Below are 21992 nucleotides of genomic sequence, written 5' to 3'. Positions count from 1 at the left end.
ATTTGCTTCTCTTCAGCACATTTCCTATTCCCTTCCTCTCCATCTACACATGCTTTTAAGCAAAACCTGGCTATATACTTACAAATGTATTCATCCCCATCTTTATACTTGGAATGCTGTAAATAAGTGCAACGTTGGCTTTTTTTTTTTTTTTTTTAAGAATGGCACCATCTTGAATTAAGTGTAAACTGATGTACATATCAATACTGCTAGGCTTTGAAAAACATGTCCTTAAATGATCTGTGAAGGGCCAACACAACTGTATGTCAAATGGCATTTTATAGGCATTTCTTTTTATATAACAGCTAATCAAAATGTTGACCAGACAATTTAAATGAATCCTAAAAAGAAATGTTTTCAATTTAACCCAAATATTGATTCTGACAGGGGAGCGTGAGTAGAGTTGGTTGGTTGTCATTCTGAATGTTCCACCCACACAATATCTTCAGCTATTTTTTTGTCAGGGAACTGGTTTAAAATGTCACTTCATCTAATCCAAGCCCTGGAACTGAATTTGTCAGATCACCTATTTATTGTAAAAATAAACAAACAACCTTACTCCACAAGAAAAAACAAGCAAACAAAAAAAATCCAACACCTCTCTTCTATTAGGTGCCAGAATATGGTTGTGCATTGCCTCCAAACCTCACCCCAGAATAGGAAAACAGCAACAATTAAAACAGCAACAATTAAATATACTAGGAGAAGTAAATTAGTACTGTATATACACTCCATTTAATGAACATTCCTAATGGTGGTAAGCTGCTACATAGATTAGATTTAAAGGAATGGAATGAGCCTGTCTGAGAAGATATCAGATTATTACAGAGTTCAAAGTACTTACTGAGTTCATACCAGGTAAAGCGAGGTGTCAGACTGGCTAGAAGGAGTTTTGTTAGGTTTTTAAGTAAGGGCATGGGAGGGCAACCATCTGTACCGTGGCTTATTTTTCTTCATGTTGTCAAATGGAAGATTCATCACTTCAAATAGCACTCCTTATGCCAAGGACCTATATAACAGAGAATGATGTACAAATATGAGGGCAAAAAGTGTTTTGAAAACTGTGGCAAAGGTCAAGAAAATATTAAAGTCATACAGTTTGACTATGAACAATTTTAAGAATGAATATTTAAAATAATAAACTTATTTATCTTTCTGTGTTTGAGAGAGTCTCTCTTTTTCTCATTCTCAATGATTATGGCCCGAAACAGATGGACCAAGTAAAGCACCTTCCAGGAACTTTAAGGGCATGGCGTCTAAACAGTGCATGTCCCCAAACTGCCCAGAAGTTGCTCTGAGGCTGCTTATGGCGGCCCAAACCCAGCTGCAAAAGGAACCGCAAAAAGCTGCTTGGGACCACTGCAGTGGCCAGCCTTGGAATTGCGGTGTCTGGTTGATGCAGCGATTGGGGCGGGAATGGCCTTTGGCCACTCCTTTTGCTCCATCTGTTTGACCCCTGAAGTTACTTGCTTTAGTAACATCTATTTTCCTAGCACTCTATTATGCATGGAGGATTATCTCATAAATTCCCAGATAATACTGGATTAGATAACAGTGATCTGTGACTATAGTGCAGTTAGCTTTATTAGCAGGAATTTGAACTGAGATCTCTCTGTTCCAAGAAAACCACTTCGTCTCTTGTATCATATTTGTTCACTCACTCATTTAAATATTCAGCTAGCTAGATTAGTATTGTATCATTATCCCTAAAACTCTTGATAGTTTGTGCTCCTTAATGGTTACTTACAAAGCAGTTGGCTGACCTTATTTTCTTAATCCGCCTTGCCTAGACCTATTCTGAATTGAGTTTAAGTGATAGCATTTCCATGTTTTCTTGTCTGATTTGAGTTACACTGGATTTATTTAAGCCAAATTTCATATTATTCTGGTTTGAACCCTAAAATGTATTAATTATTTGACAAAACTAGCAATTAAATACAGGTTTTTAAGGTTACTCAAAATATGTAGGAACAGAAAATACCTTTAGGGAAGAAATACTATTAAAATAAGGCCTATTTAAAATACCTGAATGGCCTGAAATGAATTACTGTAACCACTAACCTTTGTCACCTCAATCCTGAGCTTGAATTTTGAATAGTAACTCAACAGTCCTCACCAGCACTTGAAATCTGAATGCAATTAACTGTTATTTCGGCATGGCTACATAAATGCCTCAGGATGTTCTATTTAAGTTCTATTTTATGTTTTTGTTGAAAAAACATACTAATGATTTAAAGTAAAGCTAAGTCAGTCTGAGTCAAGTCACGGTTTTTTAAATTGTACGTAAAGTACTTGCTTATATGTAATAGAGCCTTTGTAGTTAAGTGAGTTGTTACCGTATGTACTCAACTATAAGTCAACCTCATGTATAAGTTCAGGTCAGGTTTTGGGGCCAAAATTATGGATTTTGCAATGACCCGTGGATAGGTCGAGGGTAAAACTTGGAGGCTCCTTCAATGTGTGTGTTTGTGTGTGTGCATGTATGGCAAGAGGGACGGACACTCATTGAGGCTTTTCTTCATTGTTTCAGCTTTTATTTCAGCCAGACACACGGATGGGAGGGGGACTCCTAAACCAGCAGCAATATCAATCAACCAATCACCCAGGACTCTTTCTGTTTGGCTCTTGCTAAACTCCTCTCCACACCTCATATGAAAATCTGAAAGAACTGCTACCATATTTCCATAGTGACCCATAAATAAGTCGACCTGGGATTTGGGGGTCAATTTTTGGGCATAAATTTTTAAACTTATAGATGAGTATATATGGTAAATGGTGAAACGGTTAAGCTATTCTAGTGGCACATGTTGATGGAGATATTATACACGCACAATATTTAAAAATGGCTATATGCTGTGCTCAATGTAGCAGTCTGTATTGAGCAACAATAATAAGAACTTTATAGGAGTTGCTTCCCGATTTGTCATTTTTATCATGTGGGAGTCAGTGACAATAGCTCATTAATGTAGAGATATGTAATTCTCTTCCTTTAGTGACAGAACATTTTCTGTATCATTTGATCTGTGATGTTTACTGTCTGAGTGCCATAATTTAAGAATAATTCTAAGCTTAAGCAGGTGTGAGAAACACTAGAAAGACATGTAAGGATCCAGCCTTCTCAGTTTTCAAATATTACAAGTCGAGTATATACGGTATATAATTTAATGCATAATGTAATTACTTTTGGCTAGGCTAATATTACAAAGTGATGGCTGAAATAATAATAATAATAATAAATTTTATTTCTACCCCGCCCTTTCATAGATATGATCAGGGCGGCTTACAAAATTATTAAAACATTCCAATACAAGATAAAAATACAATATAACAGTTGAAAACATTACTACAAAAACGGGAACAGGAAGACAATAAAATATACATGTCAGGGGCAAGGAGAAGAGAAAAGGAGTTTACAACGGTCCGGGGTCGAAAGGGAAAAGGAGAGCAGGAAAATAAACAGACAATCTAAGGTGGGAAGGCCAGCCGGAATAGATATGTTTTCACCTGTGTCTTAAAGACAGCTAGTGAGGCGGCGGAGCGAAGCTCTGCAGGGAGCTTATTCCAGAGAGAAGGGGCAGCAGTAGTAAAAGCCCTCTGTGAGGTCCGTATCAAGTTGGACCTAGGGACCTCCAACAATTTGGTCCCGGAAGTTCTGAGCGTGCGAGGCGGATTATATGGGGAGAGGCGGTCCTCCAAGTACCCTGGGCCCAAGCCATTTAGGGCTTTATAGGTCAAAACCAACACCTTGTATTGAGCTCGGAAGCAAATAGGCAGCCAATGAAGGTCTTTTAAAATAGGTGTTATATGGTCCGACCTGGAACTACCAGCGACCAATCTGGCTGCCATGTTCTGCACCAATTGCAGCTTCCGGGTTTGGTACAAGGGTTGCCCCATGTAGAGCGCATTGCAGAAGTCTAATCAAGAGGTTACCAAAGCATGTACAAAGGATTATTTGTACAGTCCGCCCTTGGCTTATGTGGGAGATCTGTTCTGCCCCCACCCCCGTGTAAGCCAAATTCCACACATGCTCAAGTCCCATTCAAGTGAATGGGGATTGTGCATGTGGCAGTGCGTGCGCACCAAGGGCGCACACCCCATTCATCCAAATGGGACACACCACCCTTTGCGCCCCACGCATTCCCTCACGTATAACGCGGGTGCACTGTATCAATATCTCTTTGCTTGTTAAAAATATCTGCACTAAAGTCATTACATAATTATGAGCTAAACATTCAAAGAAAGTATGCATGTATGTATACAATTAATTATATATCTATTATAAGAAAAGAGATTCCAAGTTTTTTATTATGTACAATTCCATACACTTGTTAATAGCGGAGACAGAGTTTTTACCTGGTCTTCCTTTTAGGCAAGGCAAGATAGTCTTTTAAATTTATTTTAAGAGTAGTTATATTGGAAATAATTCTTTTGGAAGATTAGAGATGAAGAGTAAGTTTTATTTCATAAGGTGGAAGCCAAAAACCAAAGGATTGTTGAGTTAGGTAGAAGTCAGTGATTTTAAGCCCAGCTAACTGTCACTTCATTTTCCCCTCTTTTCCACTATAGGTTTGCAAGCCAAGCATATTTTTTCTTATACAAGCTGTTGTATTGCTACTTTATGTGGTAATGTATTCTGTGGATCTTAGTGTTCCCAGGTTTTCAAAATAGCAACAAAGAACTGTCGGTATTCATGTCATTCAAGGTTGATATTGAAAAAGTATCTATTGTCCACATTCATAAATTATATGATGCATACATTTCTGTTTCTATTAAGGGCCTATGGCCCAAGATACAAGATCTTTTGACGCATTGTTCAGTCTGTATAAAAAGAAAAACATTCCAGTCCTCAAATAGTGGATTTCCCTTACAAGAGATGATAATTGTCACCTCCATAAGGGACAAGCTTTCTGACCCTCAATTAAGGTATATCTGGTACCCTAATGGTGCTGCAAGAGGAATGAGGGAAATAATGGAGAAATGGTCTCACTAAGAGAGGCTGCAAAAGTTGCTTTCTTGAACATGAGTTTCCAGAAGCCCATGGGTCAGGGGAAACAAAACAGGAGGCAGGGAAACCATGTTTATGATCTGAATATAAAATGGAAAGAAAAAAGTGGGAAGGAAAAAGGAATGGTATTAGGATGCTGGTGGATTTTTCTGAGAACAAATTAGAGTAAGTAACCCACAGTCGGTTTAAACAGACAAGTCATAGACTACGGGGGTAGAGAACAGTATTTAAAGACCCTGAGAGATGAGAGTTGTTTCCTTGTATTATTACAGTCCCAATAAAAGATAAATGAATGGTTTGGCAAAGCAAATAGGAGAGCCAAATTAATCTGAAGGAAAACCTGTATCAGCTTCAAAATTCAAAATAAACATATTTATGAATCTAGTATGGAATCTGCTGTCCCTGCAAGTGGCAGCTAGAGCACACTATATAAAAGGAAATAGACACAGTGTGAATATGTATCTTTTGTGTGAGAGGTAAAATTATAAATGTTTTATTACCTTTATTTATTGGATGTGTGTTTCCTTCTTTATTTTAAAACTATCATTTTCATTTCAGAGCCACCTGTTCCCATTGCACCACCTCAGCTATCATCAGTTGGTGCAACCTATTTATGGATACAATTGAATGCTAATTCCATCAATGGAGATGGGCCCATCATTGTGAGAGAAGTAGAATATCGCACCTCCAGTGGAAATTGGTATGATAAACAACCAGTAGACTCCACAAGCTATAAAATTGGACATCTTGACCCTGATACAGAATATGAAATTAGTGTGTTGCTTACCAGACCAGGTGAAGGAGGTACTGGATCCCCTGGACCAGCTCTTAAAACAAGAACAAAATGTGCTGGTGAGTACACTGAGGTAGTTATATTTTAAATGATGTATTCTGTCTTTAAAATGCAGTATTTTTTGACATTTTGGGTTAAAACTGTTACGCAGCTCCAGAAAGTGTAGCTTCCACAGACACCCTTTTCCCCAGAGTCCTGTTCGTCACATTTCTAGTTTCCAACAGAACTGGAAGTAACAGGTTGAATATCTGGAATTATGAAATCCAAAATTATTCACATGGGTGACTAAGGGTGCATCTGCATTGCCTAAATAATCCAGTTTGACACTGCTTTAACTGCCATGGCTCAGTGCTATGGAATTCTGGGAATTGTGGGTTTTGTGAGGCATTTCACCTTCTCTGTGAGAGCCACAACAAACTACAATTCCCAGAATTCCCTAACATTGAACTATGGTAGTTAAAGTGGGATCAAAGTGAATTATTCTTGTAGTGTGGATGCAGTCTGGGGTAGCAAAACTTTTGCTTTATGATGGTTCAGTGTATACAATTTTTTCATGCATCAATTAACAATATTATGTATAAAATTACCTTGAGACTATGTGCATCAGATGTATATGAAATATAAATGAATTTCATGTTTAGACTTTGGTCTCATTTCCAAGATAACACATTATGTATAGGCAATATTAAAAATAAATAAATCCAAAACATTTCTAGTCCCAAGCATTTCAGATAAGGAGACTCAACCTGTAGGACCAACTTTATTTTTGTGGCTGAGGCATAAAATAAGATATGAGGACACTCTGTACTTCATTTTACCTGTGAATCGCATCCCTTGGAGGCTTTCTGAGGTATAAGTTTGCATTGTTCTTCTTTTGTGATGTGAGGCTCAATTGAACCATCTGGGAGTTGACGAAAGGCCCCCATGGGTCATAGAATTCCCATTCCTGGTTTAAAATACTATTTAAAATACTTTTACTGATAGTAAGAAATCTTGTTTTCTGTGCTTAGCATGATCAAGCAGTTTTAAGATATATTGAACACTGAAATCATTATTATGACTTAACTTTGCTTGAAGGTTTGATACCTGCATAGGGAATATAGTATTGCTTCATTCAGTCTCTTAGAGTTTTGTCTTCTAGTTTATGCAGAGAAAGAAATAACTTCAGGTTATCAAGAGGCACCATTCTGGAAGCAGATCTGGCCCATATTGAAGTTGTTTAAACAAAATATTCAATAGTGGATGCTTGTGTTAGCTAAGCTTATGAAATATGAAATTAGTGTGCAGTCATATTCTTTTTCCCTGTTTCCCTCCCAGCACAGATCCAGGACCACATTATTACTATACTCAAACAGTGTTCACCAGTCGCATAGTATTTCCGTTTTTCTTGCTGTAGTATTCCAAATGACTTTATACTTACTCTAGAGAGAAGTTTTTTAAAAATACATTTGACCATCATGTGGATTGTGATGGTTGAAGTAGTTCTAATTTCTTCTCTACATTGCCACTTTCCCCGCTATTTTCCTTCTTCTCTCCCCTTCCATGTATCTCCCCTTTTAAATGTATTATTTGGCTATTGGGAAAGATGTTAAGGGAACATTATTGGAAACCTTCCTCTACTTAAATTTTCAGATCAACTAGTGTGTGAGTGTAGGGAGTGATCCCTCCAAATATAGGGTTCTACTGCCTTAATACAGTGGCTGTACAGGTAATTTAAAAAATGACAGGAAAAAAGATTAAAAAGAAATATTTTAGGAGGGAAATGAGGAAGGAAAGAAGGAAGGAAGGAAGGAAGGAAGGAAGGATGACAAGTTGAAAGAGGGATAACAAAAAGTTATCAGTTTGTTTCTCTCCCATTCAACCACCCCACCTCCTCTTAAATTGTTTGCAAAGAAAAAAAGAGCTGTCATTCACAGATGCATCAGAAAGAGGCAAGAAACAGCAAAAAGTGACATATAACAGTTTGGGACAAATTGGCACCAGCTGGCAGCCTGGGGCATTCCACAGTGCCTGTTAACTCTTATGGAAGGACAAGAGAGCAGGGCCTCAAAAGCCAATCTCATGGTTGGTGTGGTAAGAAGATATGATACCGATAGACAGTGCTTCTGGGATAATTTTTTTAATCTACAGATAAATAGGAGAATAATTTTTCAAGGCAAATCGGTCTTGATACCTTTGTGTGAATAATGATGGGCGTTAATGGCTCACTTATGGGTATTCACTGCCCTCTACACCATTTTTATATCAGTTAGATCTGAGAACTGTCAGGCAGACATTTTTCCACAATAAATAGTGATTGGAATAGTTTTGTATCATTATATGCAAAAGACATACTGTAAGAAATTTAGGGATTCTGTATGGAAAAAAAAGATATTAGTTATGATAAAAATTAGTGTGCAGCCATATTCTTTGAAACTAGCTGGATGAGTCGAAGGCTTTCATGGCTGGCATTCATATTTTTTGTGGTTTTTTTGGGCTGTGTGGCCATGTTCTAGAAGAGTTTCTTTCTGACGTTTCACCAACATTTGTGGTGGCATCTTTAGAGAATACTGGAATCCCATCAGAGCCATCAGCCAATTATTCTGTCAAAGAACAGCTGTGAAAAAGCTATGATGAGGTGGACATTTCCCAGATTTTTCTTTGAAAGTAGTATACTGTCATTACTTGTCCCACCTAGTACCATAGCTGAACTTTTTAGAGGTGGATGTTCATTTTCCATTTATAGTTGTTAGGGTTCACAGGTACATTTGTGTATGTGAATCTTAGTGCCACATTTGTGATCTGGATTAGAGATGGCATAGTCATATAGATATGGACGTAAATGATTAACATTTTCTCAGTCTTCACATTTTATTTTACAAGAATTTATATAAAGCTCTTTAATCTGGAACTTATCCAGGATGTTTCACAACTATGACAAACAGACAAAGAAGTAGTAAAACAACAACTGTGAGTAATAAAAGCTGTATATAATCAGAGCCAGCATGATAAAAACACCCATTAAAATAACATCTTAATTTTATATTCTAAAAGCTGGGGTAGCTAAGAAGATGACAAAGCACTAGGACATTCCAGAGATAGGATGCAACCGTTAAGAAGGCTTTGTTTGATTACTTTTTTAAAATTTATGATAACTTCCAATGTTTGTTTTCTTTTAACAGGCCCACAGTAGGTGCCAGGATTTAGTTTAGTAGCTCACATTCCTTTCAAGGATGTAAACTTTCACTGAAATTTTCAAATTTCCATTTGTTGCCCTCAAATGGCAAATCCCTTCATATTCAATGGACTGCATCCATAGCAGAGTATGGAAAAGTTATTTGGGCTACAACTACTAAATTCCCCTAGCTGGGCAGGAGACATTCTTGAGTTGGATTCCAAGAAGTAACTTTTCCAATTTCTGATCTTTGGTGCTATCCAAGTCAAAGATACTAGGCAGCAAGGCCCATTGTACTATTATTATGAGGGACCTTGGACTTGGAGAATATTAATTAGCTCAATTACTAGCAATGATAAATCCCTATTTATACGAAGGTGGCTAGAAATAAATAGATTGTCAGAGACAAAGTATTTCAAATGTTTGCAAATTTATTGGAAAAACACACACTCTAAGACAGCCTTTCAACTCACTCTCACACACAAGAATTTAGGAATAAAGTAGTTAGCATTGGAAATAACAAAAGGCATTCTAATGGTGATTAGAACGGGGGAACCTACAATGGGTCGATGCTGAGTCAAAATTCAAAGTGATGTGGATTCAACAGGAATTTCAACTGGCACACTGAACAAAGGATTTGGAGGTCCTTAAATAGACCAGAACTAGCTCCAAGACACAGGTTGTTTACTATACTTCAGAGATGCCTAATGTACATAGCAAAGATTGCCTTGATATAGCTAGATTTAGAGGTGAGAATGACTCTTTCCTAGCCCTGCCAGCCATAAATCACCTAATCTTCCTGTTTTGAAAGTGTGAATCTTCCTGACTGCAGTTCCTCAAACTAGCTGCTTGATCTGTAAATCAGTGCCTGGCAAACATGGTATCCCTGCTATGGGGCTAGTGGCAGATTCTGCAGTTCCGTTTGGGCCATAGCACAATGCCTGCACACCCCAAATTCTGGAAGATGTTCAGTTCTCATAACATTGTGTTGGTTGCAAATGTGCTATTCTCACATATATTACATGGCAGAAGACTTTCTCAGTGGCAATGCCCTGAGTTTAGTATGCCCTTCCTTAAGAGTTACATCTGACACCTATTTTATAGTACATTCCGCCTTCCCCATACGCGGAGATCCGTTCTGGACCACCACCACCCCAGTGTATAGTGAAAAGAGCGTTTGATCAAGCCCCATAAAAAATAATGGGGCACACTCTCATGGCAGCGCATGGGGCGTGCGGTGTGTGGCGTGGGTACGCGCCCCATTACTTCTGCTAAGGCTTGCCTTCCACGTAAGCTCAAAGTGGCAGAGGGCAAGCCCGCCTATGGGGAGGGCTGACTGTACTTTTAGTGTCAGGTTAAAACAGTTCTACTCAAGCCTATTCATTTGTATTTTTCTTTAGCTTGCCTTCTGAATTTGATTTGTTCTCTCTCTTACAATGATTGTTAAAAGTTAACTTTTTGGAGGCGGGTTTGTTGTTGAGTGATGACCCCATGGAGTTTTCTTGGCAAAATGTGTTCCTTTGCTTTCCTCAGAGGATAAGAGAGTGTGACTTGCCTGAGGTCACAGTGGGTATCCATGGCCGAGTGGAGTTTCAAACCCTCATCTTCTAGGGTTATTGTCTTAACAATCAAACCACTATACCATGCTGTCTCAAGGTGTATTGTACTGGATTTTAGAGTTTATTATCTTCATTGCCATACACTAGCTTGGAATATGAGTTGGAGAAAAGAAGTACAGAGATACAGTTCGCCCTTGGCTTACGCAGGGATCTTTTCCAGACCGCCCGTGTAAGCCAAATACCGCACATGCACAAGCCCCATTCAAGTGAATGGGGCTCGTGCATGTGGTGGCATGGTGGTGCAGCGGCACGCTCTCGCCATGGGTGCACGCCCCATTCATCCAAATGGGATGCACCATCCCGTGCGGCTTTCAGCCTATGCTGAAAGCTGTGTATAACATGCCCACATATGATGCGGGCACCCTGTATTTTTTAAAAAATAAAGTTAGGTGAAATGACCCTTACTTTTAGTTGGAGGAAAGATGTAATTACAGACTATATAATGCTTTACGATATTTACTTGTTGATGTCACATGGATCTATGTGACTACAAAAATGTCATCTTGAAGTAGATTTTTTTAAAAAAAAATCTGGTTTGTTCCAATTTCAGTTTGTTTCCTGTGCAGTCAGAATGCAAAAGGAGATAAGCATTCAGAACAGTTAATTGGTCAGGAAATGGAATTGTCTTCCAAATCGGGCATTAGTTCAGTTCTGTTCAAAGTGGTAGTCCCTCGACTTGTGCAAGGCCTTGAATCATCAGTACCTAGAGAGTTTCCAAGAGAGAAGGCAGTTGTAGTCAATGGGCATAAATATGGTACCAGTTCCTGGCCCATTGGACTAAAAAGTGGTTGCTCCCCACATCATAGATAAAGAAGTTAAATAGTTCCAACTATGCTGATAGGTGTCTTAAATGGTTTAAAACTTAACCATCATGAACCAGTGAACCATCATGAACCAGTAAAGCTGCTTAGCAGCCAGGTTTTGCTGTTCTCAAGTGTACAGCATAAGATTAATAGACTGGGGGCTCCTCTCCTTTTTAAATTGTGATGATAATTGTGTGCAACAAATTTGTTCTCTTGGAGAAGAGTATACCATTGTAAAATTTTAAGCTTTGCAGTAGGCGTCTTTTAAAAAAAATAATATTAAGAGTTTTTCAAAGTGCTGGGAATATGTTTTCAAATGACACAGTGAGATTCCATTCATTTAGAATAGACTAGTACTGATAAATAAGAAATGCATTACAATGTATGTGTGTGGAGGCGGGGAACACTTTTATGAAAGTGCTTTATATTCTTTACTGTTATGAAATAATGTATACTAGAGGCATGTATCTGTGGATAGAGTCAGGACCATGGGCTAAGTGAATAAAGTTGAAATCTGATTTGTATATAAAAATGCTTGCCTAGCTCTCACAAATTTTATTTATAAGACTTATTTATAATTCTTTCTTATTCAAACATATACTTGTTCTGCATTATCCTGTGCATATTTCATAAAAAATGTCTTACTATATTTAATGGGGTGTACTGCCATGAACATGTGCCTAAATTTTCAGCCTTTGATTCTGACGTGTGATCAACTGATCTGTCAACAGAACATAAGCATTATTGTTGTAGCAACTGCATGTACCAAGTTGTCTTTCTTGGCTGTGGAAAGATAGCTTTTGACAGCCCAAAAGTGTTCACCTTTCATTTCAGTCCCATTCCTGGCTGCAACGGATTTTTCATAGGTGTGGGTTCAAAGTCCTAGATCCTATTATGAGCAGCCAAAGCAGAATGTTCCACATGCCTAGTTATTCAGGAGTATTGAGAGGACAGAAATGGCCAGGCCAGAGGTGGAAAGGCAGGTATTTCCAGCGTTGAGTTGGTATTTTTTTTACTGCACCGTATGGGCCAATAACTGGACACCGCAGTCATGTACCATCACTGGGAACTGTTTGCATACAGAAATACTGGACATTTCTTTACATAAGCTGACAAAAAATACAGTGTAGCACCCCAATAGGATCCTGACTAAATCAAATTGGCTTGAAAAAGAGTTGATATTTTTCACTCTGTAGGGGAAATGACTTAGTTTATAAATTAATCCAACATGAGTAGCCTATATCTAGAAATAATACAATCCCCATGATAGCCCAGTAGTTTATAATTGTTGTAGCTTAAATGAATCAAGATAGCAATTTAACTTCTGCATTTTTGACACTGAAAATTACTGTAGGAGCTTTAGGCAATCCATTTCCAACTGTGTTTTATTGACATGAAATCTCATCTCTTCCAGCATAAAAATCAGAATGTGATCACCTCTGAGAATAATTATGTCTGGAAAAGCCATGCTCTTGCATTGCTTCTGTCCAAGGAGCCTTGTACACAAGAACTTCTCAGTGCTATATGCCCTTGTTTGATTTATTTCCTCCCTTAAAAACCTTCATTATTATTAAATGAATATAGCTCATTTGTCCATTATACATATACTGGAAATTATACATTATGTTACACACTTTTTTAAATTAGCATACTGGATTCCTTTTCTTCAGTTTAGAATGAAAAAAAGCAATTTGTGGTGCATTACAGACCGCCCTAAAGCGGGCGGTCTGCCACCGCCGCCATTAGCTGCAGCCAGACCGCGAGGCTTACGGCCACAATGAAAAAGGAGCACGGAAATGGCGCTCCTTTTTGGCCCCCGGAAGTGGCGCCATGAAGCGTGCACTCACGGCGTCACTTCCAGTGCACCACGTCTGGACGCTGTGCGTCCAAGACGTAAAAATGACAGCGCCCATGTGGATGGGCGCTGCCATTTAGGATGCGCTCTGCGCATGTTGGGAATGGGGCCGGTTAGGAAGGGGCAACCCTTCCTAACCTTAGGACGCCCCTTCCTAACCCTAGGACGCGCAGAGCGCGTCCTAAATGGCAGTCTGTAACTCGCCGTGGTTTGGAAAGCTTTTCATAGAAATTGATGATATGTCGGATATTAAAAGTAATAAATATTGTACATTTTCAAAACTGGTTAGTTTATCATTGTAATCTCTGTAGATGTGTTTAAAGTAGCCTGATTAGACCTTTTAATAAATACAGTGCCATATTAACTTGATTAAGGCAACTACTAACAACTTGCTTGTTCAAGTAATTTTCTCTTCCTTTAAAAAGAAGTGGCTTCAGATATGATGGTGGTGCATTCCAAATGGATTCTGTTGCTTGATGTTAACAAGCAAGACTAGGCCCCAGTTATATCTTGGGATAGTTTTGCTACCATGATAATCTTTGTAAGTACATGGTAGGCTTAATGCCTATGAAAAGGCGTCCACTATATTCTTACTCTTTTGTTGAGGGCATATCAATGACTGGTTAAATTTAGATTTATGTCTTCCTCCAACGCAACAGGTTAATAGATCAGCAAGAATGATTTATTTCTGAGAGTTACTAGATTCAAAATTAGACCTAGCTGACAGCTGTTTTTCAAAGTCATAGCAGATGTTTAATAAAGACTTCATTTGGGTGTGTGTGTGTGTGTGAAAGGCTTATCAAGAAGAATAATTACAGAATGGAAAGTCAGCAAGTAAAAAATGGAGGAGATAGTTAACTGGATTTCTAGTAAAACCTGACCACTTTTAACAATAATGTTGACGCTGAGAAAATTCTACATACAATAAGCTAGCTTCCCTGAAGCTCACTGACCTAGAATAATTAAATGTAATTTTGTGAAATGTTATCCCATAGCTGTTTAATTTGTAGGAAAATGTCTCTCAGATAGAAAGGGTGTTAATTCAGGGGTGATTTTGTAACAGAAATTTCAGTAAACTTAAAGTTCTAGGCCTGGCATAGCAAAGAATTGACAAGAGGACCTAGTAATTTGAAAATCCATAAATTTATTTCCAATTGTCAACAAAGGAAAACATTGAACTCGGTGGAATTCAAAGTTCCAAAAATCTGAGGCCCCGAACAAACAAAATGGCTCTTTTTATATTATTGTAGACAAGGAAGCTTCTTCAATACACCTGATTGGCTAATTACAATTTAAACATACAGAATTCTTACAATCAGAACAGAAATACATGCATATATTAAAACTGCATCATCACTCCTCTCCCCCTCCTTCAGGCATTCAGTAGCTCTCAGTAACCTTGCTTTTGAACATCAACAATGTATCCTTATCTTAAATTGTGTATATTATGTCTAATTTTGTTGGTGCCAACTTCTTACGGGTCATGATGCTCTTTTTACTCCTTTCCTCTAATTTTCAGGCCTCATTTTAAAAACTATCTGTCTGGATGACAAAGGCGACTCCATCTTTCTATAGCTTTCTATTATAGCAGGAAAATTCCACCACTACAGTTTCAAATTCAACTTTGAAAATAATTTCAGCCAATTAACATTCATCCTTTTTAATTTTTTCTTTGGGTAGCAGTTATTATATATTTGTAGTTTAGAAATACATGCTCCTAAGGCTACCTAATTGGATAGATAGTTTGTTTTTTCTAAAGTGCCATGGACCAGTAATGTATTTTTCCACATTGGCTACAACTATTTTTATCTTTCATGGAACTGGTTGGGAGGCAGTGGCTGACAGAATGGCACCAGTCCATTCACCAACCCTCTGTACCTTCTTGTGTAATCAATGTGTACCTTATGTAAGTACTATAGTAACAAATAACTGAATGGGTAGGTATGTTCAAAGAATATAACAGTGATATAATTACTTAAAGCAAGATGTAAAAAATTTTTAACACCAACATAAACATACAGCATTTTTTTCTCCACACCAAGCAAATTATGATAATTTCTGTATTTATTTATTTATTGTTTTTATTGATTAGCATTTTGGGACTTTTTAAAGGTTTTATGAAGCATTTTGAGTGTAAACCTCATTTTTAAAAGAAAAATGTCCTACATTTTTGTGAAAACATGGTAAAATCTTAGGTGTATATGTTGCAAATATACTATGCAATTTCACAAAATCCTTGAAACAATGCCCAAAAGGCCTCTGTGGGCGGCAGCACTACATTTGATAAAGCTATTGTAACAATCCTCATATAGCCCTTTGCTAGATGGCTGTTTGAGGATATAATGGAGACAAATCATCCATAAACCATTCACCATTTAGATTTTATGAAACTACAGGTCTTCCAAGCCTGACTGAGAGAAGTGTCCAGACAGTGAATAACATTTTCATGGAAGAATTAGTAGATCTGAGAAGGGTTAAGTCCCTTTCTTTCATTCTTGCAGATTCTCCCCTACATGTACTCTTTTAGCTCTCATTCACATTATCTAAGAAAGCATGTGTATTTAGGAATAACATGAAAGTTCATTATTTGCTTTGGGATACAGATCTGTTGAGCTTACATTGTTCATTTGAGCATCGTGTGTTCCCTTCCTCCAAATGTCCATCAGCTTGGAATTTAAATTCTGCACATCTGTGATCAAGTTTAAGAGCATATGCAGAAGTTTTTCTTTTAAAAAGAAATTAACTCCTGGATGAAATTAACATCTTGATGAAATACATTGGATACCCTAGACCATGTGGTCAGTCTACTCCACCTAATCAAGTAACCTCTTTTATTTGAGACAAGATCCACGTGAATGGATAATCTTGGCTGTCTTGAGAAAACAGGTGATTCATTTTAGTAATGTTCTTATCACCTTCTGTGTTCTAACTACCATTGCTCTGCCTTCTGAGGGAGAGAAGAGCAGCCATCACCGTCTGGACATAATAACTTCCCAAACTGCCATCCCCTTATCCTTCTGTGTTGTATCTTATTTAGACTGCAAACTAAATATCCAGGGGAGAAATCATCACAGTTTATATGATATATTGCCTCATCCTATATTGAATTGCCATAAATCTAGGTAAAGATGGTTTCAATTTAAAATGGGCATTCATTTATGGGAATACCAAAACAGACAAAAATGTGTTCATGACATTCAAGCCCCCCCCCCCAGACAATTGTCACACTTTTCTGCGAAAATAGTTCGTAAGATATTGAAGATTTTATATACAGTTGTATAACAGTGTTATATTTTGGAAATATATCTGGTGCTGGGCTATTTTTATTGGATAGGAATGGGTATTGAAAAGTTTTTTGTTTTTTAGGGAAGGAGGCAGCTTTCCACAAAAACAACAATAAGTAGATCCCCACAATTTTGTTCTGTTGTTCTGTAAGTTAGATCTGCCACTTGTTGCCCTTCCTTTTCCTTCTAATTTAATGTGAAGAGAAATGGTTGAAACCCCATATTTTGGCACATCTGTAAGTCTTCCGGAAAAGTGGCACAAATTGAACATTGTGGCAAAGTGTGCATGTGTAGCTTTTCAAATAAAGCATACAACCATCACTAATTCATTGGTGCCTTTCCTGAAACAAAGGTGATTCATAATTTCAAAATGTTTGGTAAAATTCAGATGAATAAATATTTGTAGCAGGAGAAAAAGACATTTTATTTTTAAGCTGTCTAACTTTAAATATGAAAACACTGGCATCACTAGGGTTGGTTTCACTCAGTGGGCGGGACTACCTTGCCTTCCCCCCCTACCCACCTAGTCTTAGAAGGCAGTGCCCCTTCCCAAAAGCCTTCCAAGGCCCCCAAACTTGGAAGGCAGCAGCCCCCCCATCGTGTACCACTAACTGGGTGACATTGCACTCCCCTAGTGACATCACTAGGTGAAAATTACTGAGTGATTTTATATTCCTTAAATAGCCAAAATGGCTGAAAAACAGCCCAAAAATGGCTGAAACTGCTACTCCTGGAGTGGAACTTTATCCTCATTTATACCTCCATCAGTTCAGAACCCTAACCCTTCCTTCTCCCAATTTTTTTTAAAATGGCTTGTAAAGTCGTTACAGCAGGGGGGAAAAACTGCCTGTGCTGATATTCATCACATGAAGTTGCCTACAAAATGTGGCTACTGTGTTTCTGAAGTGTAGTTAGGATATCCTTCTTCATTCACGTGGAAGTCCCATGAATAAACTCTCAATTGCATGTGCATTCTATTAGTCCTGCTGTGCGCTAATGTGTCCAGTTGCAGACCAGGCATTGGGTGACCACATGATCTCAGTGTCTTCTCTTCTACCCCTCTTCCACTAGCCCCAAACAGACTGGTTTTCTATTTTATTTATTTATTTATTCACTTTCACCACCCCACCCCACCCCAATTGCAGTGCCACAATGGCTAAAATCAGATTAAAAGACAAATAAATGACAAAGCGGGGGGGGGGGGGGCGACACACAAAAGGAATGTTTGGTAAGGCTTCTGGGAAGGAAAATGAGGTTAAATAATCTAGGACAGAGTGTCCATGGCACTGATCATCTTGGTAGCATTACGTGATACGAAAAGCTCCCAATCCAGTACATATCTGGTTTCTTTCACATATGTAGTTGAGGCGAAAATAGGGTTTGTGTGATAAACATCTAAGAGTCACAACTAGAAGTGAGTTTTGGCTGCTCTAAATTGCCACAAGGTGACAGGTGTACGGGTGGAAACTGGCTTCCTGTCACTGCTGCCCACCTTGGCATAAAACTTGAAAAAAAATCTCTGAGAATGTTTTTAAAATGGTCTTTGAAAGTCACTTTAGAAAGCCTTAGTTTTTATACCAATAAAATACATTCATGCACAGTCATAATATTTCTGTTGTAGTGTGACATGACTGCATCTTTGTTTTAGCCAGAGAAGTAACGCATTACAGGAAGTTATCTTACTCGTAAGTCCTTACTTCCAAGCTTGGAGTTATAAATGATCAGATCTGGGGCTCTTTCAAACTACACTTTTATAGCACTTTAAAACCGCTGTGTCAACATCCTGTGGAATTCTAGGATTTGCAGTTTGGTGAGGTGCTAGAGCCCTCTGGCACAGAATTCTACATATCCCTCACTAAACTTCAAATTCCAGGATTCCATAGGATAGAACTATGTTTGTTTTAACATTGTGATTTTTGAACCTTGCTGAACTCATGAAACTGCTCCTTGGTAATCCTGCAGCTATCCTGATATGTACACTAAATGAGCAAATAACTTTTGATTAATGTATAAAGAATACCAGTAAAGTAGACATGGAGATGCACACCCTTCCCACTCCCTTGAGGGGGTAAAGCAAGTTCAGATTATGAAAGGATAATTCGAGTATCTTCATTGTTTGAAACAAAGACACAATATTTTATAGGCTGTTTTCCAGGAAGAATTTATAAATTATCTTGTGAGGTTTCCTGGCCTAGCTTCCAGTGATTGTATTTTATCAAAAAGCATAGGTCATATTGGACAGTTTTATCTATTTAATTAACAAATGTATTTAAAGTGACATGAAATATAAACTCTTTCAAATAAGAAGTTGCCTTATTGTTACCAAAGTAAAAATACTTTGTTGTGTTATTCCAGCATGATGCTTTAAAATTGGGGAAGCTTTAATTATTTATTTCTTCTCTTCAATGGCTGCTGTTTTACCATTTAGAAAGAAGAAGAAAAGACAGAGGAAATCAACAATTAAAAGGTGCCCACCATCCACAGTGGCAACTAGTGGTTCTGGTATTAGTAGGGAAGTGAACCTGCTTCGAGCCTTGGTCTGAACTGTAAATGATCTACCCATGGTGCTGAACCTATTTTGAGAGCTCTTGGGATATCTTCTTTAAAGTTTAGACTAAAACCGAGAGTGGATTCACCTCCCCACTAACATGGAAGCCATAACCTCCATTGTTTCTGCTCCCTAAGGGCAATAAACTTAGGCAGAGGTTAAAAGATTTAAGGAGAATGCCAGGAATGGAAACAGAATTAAGTGTAGTAGAAGCATTACAAAATAACATCTGCTGATTGGTGTGGCTTTCTTGATCACATTGACGGAAGGTGAGAAGGTGCCTGCCTCCTTTAGTTTAGGAAGACCATTCTGATTTGCTTGGAAAGTTGTGGCTGTTGGAGAACAGACCTGGAACAATGTGCTCTGCTCCTGTAGGCTAGTAGGTTTTTGTTGTACTCAACTCTGGCCATTTTGTCACTGTCATAAATGGTTTATGTATAAAACAACATGGGATTGCCATGGAATACCAAGTGCTGTTGGCTATATTTCAGAGGAAAACTATGAGTAGTCCTTGCCTAAGAAACCCCACAGGTGACTTGAAGTCTGCAGGTGAGTTAAAGATACACAGAGAGATGTTGCAAAAAAGGCCTTGGTCATGGGGAAAGGGTATTATTGTTTAATGATAAATCCTGTGCAGATCCTCACTTACAATCTCACTTTTACTAGTGCTGTATACACACCTAGTTAGCAGCTTGGGAAATATTTTAATTGATAATGTCAATTAATCTAGTAAAACATATACAGTATATATGTCCCATTCTGAAATACTTTTGTTGATCCAGACTCTGACAGACATCTACACAACCTGTTTTGCTGGTAACAGGATTTTAGAAGTATGAGATTATTGGCCAGATTAAATAACCAGGCTCTATGAAAGATGTAATACCTTCTATGTTATTACTTTGGAATATATATTTTTTCCAGAACAAACTTGAACCATGTGGTCTCCGAAGTTTGAAAAGTGATACTACAGCTTTAGCCCATAATCATCCTTGTTTAGCAATTCAGATCTCGTGTCAATTTCTCGTTTCTGTGTGTGTGTGTCTGTGTGTGTGTGTTTACATATAAAAATACAGCATTCTATGGTTGGCTTTATTGAAGACGAGTAATGGCAACAATTTGCTGAAGTGTCTGTTTTGATAAAAGTCATGTGCAAGATGGAAACTTGAACATTTTCTGATTGAAAAATGCCATATAGCTTACTCCCCCCCCCCCCCGCTCCTTACATGCCCAAATCAAATTTCATTGGTGTTATTCTGGCATCAGAACATATTGATGTACCTCCTAAGTATAAAATATATCATAATAGAACTGACAGTCCACAGCTTAAAGAGGTTCTCAAGCAGAATAAAAAAGGCATCACAGCCTTGGTTTGAGATGACATGATAGAAACCAATCTGCTGTGGAACTTGAATAATACTTGTCGCAAACCCATCAGAAAAAAATGCAGGACATTGTATTTCTCCCTCAGGTGCTGTGAAGCCCATGCGATAGTTTGTGAAGCTTTAAAATTTTGCTTTTCTTTGATGGAAGCACATAGGGGCTCTACCTCTGTGTGCTTGCTTTTCGGTTGAAAATGAGGCTTTAAAAATAGCCCAAGGGATTGTCTCCCTTTTCAGCAATAAACACAAATGTTTGCTTGAAGGCAATGTAGGATTTCATAGCCCTTGTGGCACAGGATTTTAAAGAAGAGTTCTATACTAACAAGAGTGCTGCTAATGGAACATCCAGTATAGTAAAAATGACTACCAGTAGTACTTTTTGAATGATATCCCATCTTGTAGGGCAACTGTGCTGGGGTAAAAATAGTTGAGCAAACTCAGTGCCTAAGTGCAAGGTGGCGGTGCCTGTTGTTCAGCTGGTGTGAACCACGGTAGCTACATTGAGTATATGTATGCCATTCTAAATATGACATGAGAGCCAGCATGATGTGGTTTGAGCATTGGACGGAGACTCTGGAGACCATAATTTGATTCCTTGCTCTGCCCTGGAGACTGACTGGATGACCTTAGACAAGTTACACAGCCCTAGAAACCCTGCAATAGGTTTGTCAAAGGGTTGCCATAAATTGGAAATGACTTGAAGGCACACAACAATAAAACATAGCATAAATATTAAATACCCTAAAGATTCCATCTGATCTTGGAAACTAAGCAGGGTCAGCACTGGTTAGTACTTGGATGGGAGACCAGCAATTAATACCAGGTACTGTAAGTTATATCTCAATGGAAGGAACTGTCTGAACCACCTCTGAGTATTCCTTCCTAAGAAAACTTTATGGAATTCATGGGGTTGCCATAATTCAACAGGCAACTTGAAGGAAGGTGTGTGCACTCACACAGATATACACAGAGGTATTGGATATTGGCCATCATCTCATTCTGTATGACATGCACATTTGTGCATGTGTTGTTTTCATTTTATTTTTAAATAAGGGAATGCAGAATATTCCAGCATCAAACTGAACCTGTATTTTCTAAGCACTTACAGAGCTTTTAAAACCAGCTACTGCAACTAACATGAAGGGCACAATTGTATGGGCCTCGGGAGTCTCATTGGTTTTAGAGCCTCTTAACAGCAAATGCTGCACTATAACCAAAAAGTCATACAAACTAGTAAAGAAAAAACACAAGTTTTAAGGAGCTCTCATAGTTCAGTGTAGGTATAATTCAAATTCAGTGAGACAATAAAACATCCTAAATTCTAATGATACCAAAAGTATCCTTCTACAAAGAGGCATATTTTGCTAATCTTATATTATAATTATAATATATTATAATATTAATAGCAGAATATTTTGCATGAAGTCGAAGGCTTTCATGGCCAGCATCCATAGTTTTTTGTGGGTTTTTGGGGGCTAGAACGTGGCCACATAGCCCGAAAAACCCACAAAAAAATAAGAATATTCTTCAGTCTCCAGAGTTTTCTCAT

The 21992-nt window shown here is 38.1% G+C and overlaps 1 protein-coding gene across 12 annotated transcripts in view; it reads left to right on the top strand.

The window, feature by feature from the left end:
• Positions 1-21992, top strand: part of PTPRM (protein tyrosine phosphatase receptor type M) — a 625500-nt gene that overhangs the window by 262157 nt on the left and 341351 nt on the right. For all 12 annotated transcript variants that reach the window (XM_089517070.1, XM_089517069.1, XM_089517061.1 and 9 more), the window contains exon 7: positions 5564-5857. In XM_089517070.1, coding sequence (XP_089373196.1) covers positions 5564-5857 — 294 coding nt within the window. The remainder of the gene's footprint in view (positions 1-5563; positions 5858-21992) is intronic.

Source organism: Sceloporus occidentalis, unplaced genomic scaffold (genome assembly GCF_023333645.1).
Source record: "Sceloporus occidentalis isolate IW3139 unplaced genomic scaffold, rSceOcc1.0.p SCAF_3, whole genome shotgun sequence".
In the NCBI taxonomy this organism is placed as follows: domain Eukaryota; kingdom Metazoa; phylum Chordata; class Lepidosauria; order Squamata; family Phrynosomatidae; genus Sceloporus; species Sceloporus occidentalis.
Note: the sequence above shows the minus strand (reverse complement) of the source record. Positions and strands in the feature narration are given on the sequence as shown.